General features: G+C 36.0%; 1 protein-coding gene across 1 annotated transcript in view; it reads right to left on the reverse strand.

Annotated features, from left to right (window-relative positions):
• Positions 1 to 3,808, reverse strand: part of LOC107710630 (calponin-3) — a 12,525-nt gene that overhangs the window by 3,435 nt on the left and 5,282 nt on the right. Inside the window, exon 2 of the mRNA XM_016515457.1 lies at positions 608 to 729. Within this exon, the coding sequence (XP_016370943.1) occupies positions 608 to 729 (122 nt within the window). The remainder of the gene's footprint in view (positions 1 to 607; positions 730 to 3,808) is intronic.

A 3,808-nucleotide genomic window follows, 5' to 3' on the forward strand; every position in this document is an offset into this window, starting at 1 on the left:
GTAATAGCTGCATATGAGTCCCTCAGTTGTCCTCAGTGTGAAACGATGGATCTCGAAATCATACAGTCTTGTTGGAAAGGGCTCAAATACACAAAAATGCTGGAAAACCAAAGAATTTGTGGGACCTGAAGGATTTTTCTGAAGAACAGCAGGCAGTTTAACTTTTCAGGACAAACAAGGGGCTCACAAACAACTATCAATAAAAAAAAATAAAAAAAACAGCTGTGGATCATTCAGGTAACAACACAGTATTAAGAATCAAGTGGATGTAAATTTTTGAACAGGATCATTTTTATAAATTCAACTATTATTTTCTCTTGTGTATATGTAAACATATTTTATGTTTACATATACTAGGTGGTTATAATATGAGCAACACATGGTTTAAGCTTGGCAGAACTTCTTTGTTGTTGTTTTTTTGCATCTCATGCCTGAATATTAAAATCACCCCACATTTTGGCGTGTTGTCAGGTTACAAGAAACAAGACAAAAGGTTACAGGTGGGCTGAAAGTCATTATTTAGAGCCAAACAAACACTCAGCCATCTGCGCTCCAATGTTTTGAGCTCCTAATCAAGCTGAAACACACGTCATGCTCATAGACTCACTCGCACAGTATGACTCCATCCTTCAATCCCATCTGGAAATTTTCTCCGATTGGCATGCCCGTTACATCCTCAATCCAGTTCCTCAGCTCCTCCTCCTTCTGCAGGTCATACTTCTGAGCAATCTACAGGGACCAGAAAGAGAGACTGAAAACTCTTGCTTCCTTAAACAGTTTTTCCATATGTAATCCAAGGCCTGCCATACAAAGACACATTTATTCCAACAGGTCTCCATTCTTTCCTTAAAGTAAATTTGGGGGTTTTAGAAACAGTACGAGACAATGTCATATTTCAATTTCAATTGCACACCTTTTTCCACTTACATGATATAATGAAAAGTAAAGTACCACTAGATCCGTTCACTGGTGAACCTAAATAACTGTCTGAAACTGAGAACATGTGCATGCAACTCACATGGAAACTTTTGCAGAGTTTCAATTCATGAATTCATAAACTTCCAAAACAAAGGGGTTTTGAGCATGCAGGTACTGTCATGTTTTAAGGTTAGCTTTGGAAACCATCTCTAGGTATTCTGTGCAAGACTAGAGCCAAGTGCAGTAAGATGGACAGGAAATTACAAAGCATTGCCCCATCTGTGAACTCTGGCTTCAGAAGCAGATCCAGACACCTGTCAGACCCCATTACTGCCATTCAGCAAACAGAAAGATATTGAAAGAGCTTATCTTGCCTGCAAAAAACAACAACCTCTAACGATGGGTAAATATGTATAAATAACGTATAAATAAAAATAACGTACATTATGTTTGAATAAAATTTCATTGTCACTTTAAGGTTAATTTCCTTCAACAGGTCTGGTCTTGAATCAATTGTAAATGAGTTGCAAAACCCATTCCATCAACCAAACAAATGAGGATTGGCTCCTAACTTCAACTGAATGACATGCTGAATATCTGAGGATCCAAAGAGGTGACAGGTTGGAGCATGTCTGTTTTACTGACAATTCTGTTGTCCCCTTTAAGCAAATGTATGACAATTGGGAAGTTTCCTTTGTATAACAATTTTTTACAGACCTTAACATTCATAAAAACACACTTTCAAAAGGCACAAAGCTTTGACTGGCCCTTTTAGAAATTCTTCATTATAAGTGGATAAATAGAGCATAACAGTGGCCGCCCCTTGATTCAAGAGGCATGTTTTTCCATTCATTTTCTCCACAGGCATTTCATTCAATTCTTTAATAAACTGTCCAAAAGCCATGAACCAAACCAATCAACTATAACACTACAAACTTTGATTTAAGGTAAAAAAAAACTTAAAAGTGCAAAACGATGTTACTGCAGAACAATAATAACTTCACTGATTTAAAAAAATAATTAATTAATTATTTGGTTGCAGCCAAGCTCTTTTGCCTTCATTTCCATGGCAACAGCGATTTCCCTAATTGGTGGATTACTAGTAGTACTTTAATGGAATTTCAGCAATTAAACTTTTTACATTTTAAAATTTAAATCTGAAAATCACATCGACACATATAATCACAGGAGCTTCAAATAAACATTTATACATTCTTCCTAAAAAGAAAACGAAAGGGATTTTCACTTTGGGTACACAAGTGTTGTGCTCTACATCCTGTTGTGATCATTTACTTCAGCTGTCTGTCAACATTAGGACAAAATGAGATGGGTCTGTGACAGAAACAACAGCAAATCAGAGTAGGGCTGTTAAAATGGCTGAAAAACTAAATTCGAATTTTGTACTTAAATATTATCAAAAGTCGAATTATATTCGAATTTAAAATGCATAATTTCAGGTAGGGTGAAGAAAAGCTTTTGAATTCTCTCCTGAGGCCACAAGAGGTCGTATCGTGCAAAATATTACTAACGCACGTTTAAAGCATAAGATAACATGACAATCTGTGAAAAAAAGTGCATAATGTTCAAAATAATGTTTATAAACCAATTATAATTAAGTTGCTTAAACAACTATAAACAAAACAGCATCATGTATGCATGCATAGTTTAATACAAAGGGCCGAAAGCCAATCACACAGAGTACATTTTTTTCATTTAAAAACATGAGTTGCAGTGGGATGGGGAAAAATACATAAAGTCTCGAGATATGTTTTTTCAAAGTTGAACTTGCATTAATTTTACATGGCTTTCTAAACATGCAGCTCTTTTGTGCGAGACGCGAGTGCAACGGTGATAGATGTCTCTCTAGAAAATGCGCAAAATATGCGTTCTGTGTGAACGGCTTGGTTTCAGTTTTGATGTAAACAAGATCTTCACCGCATTGATGTTCTCTTTTCCCACAATATTTGTAATTAACAACGCAGCAGTGCCGCATCTAGTGGCTTCAACTGGATAGGCTAACAAAAACATTAAAACGCAATGACACTTACATCGTCATCGCATCTCGTGCGTCACTGATTAGGCTGCCTCCTTAACGCACACCTAAAATTCGAATGCAACATTTTTGCATTCAAATGTGGATATTTATTTTAAATTCGACAAATGTTCGAAATTCGATTTTTTTTTGACAGCCCTAAATCAGAGGGCCTTCCACGTGTCACTGTGAGTACAGCCATCATTCTTTAAAGGTCTCCTGGTAGATATAAATGAACAACAGATGGATGACAAGCAGACCTTGAATTGAGACCATATACCCCATTATTAAAGTGCTATTGTAAAGTCTCCTTGAACACAGAAAAAAAAGAGAGATAGTCATCACTTATCACACAATGCCTCAGGTGTCACAGTTAACAATGTGGACATCCTTCAACACCACAGCATAACACAACCCACAGCATACACTGAAAACAAACCTCACCAGAGCAGGACAAAGCTGAAAACAGTCAACCTGTATGTTTCCTCCCATCTCACTTTACAACAAAACTACCCTTGAGAGCTGACGGACATCCTGTGCCTTTATATGTTGCTTTTCACAGCGACCCAAACACTTTCCAATCAATCTAAAATTACATTTCCAAATATCTGTGCATAAATTATTTGCTAATAAATTGTATTTGTAATAACTTGTTATACTTGCATCAAAAGCTATTTATGACAGTGTAAATATGGCAAATCAAATTACTTTTGCATTTAAAATGAGAGATACCCAATATAAAGGTACCGTATTGGTTATCAGACGTTGTAACGATTCACTCAACTCACGATTCGATTCACGTTTTTTTTTTTTTTTTTACAAAATGAGATTTAAGAAAAATTATAAATGAAATGTGTC

The sequence above is a fragment of the Sinocyclocheilus rhinocerous genome, unplaced genomic scaffold (genome assembly GCF_001515625.1).
Source record: "Sinocyclocheilus rhinocerous isolate Xijiao unplaced genomic scaffold, SAMN03320098_v1.1 scaffold507, whole genome shotgun sequence".
In the NCBI taxonomy this organism is placed as follows: domain Eukaryota; kingdom Metazoa; phylum Chordata; class Actinopteri; order Cypriniformes; family Cyprinidae; genus Sinocyclocheilus; species Sinocyclocheilus rhinocerous.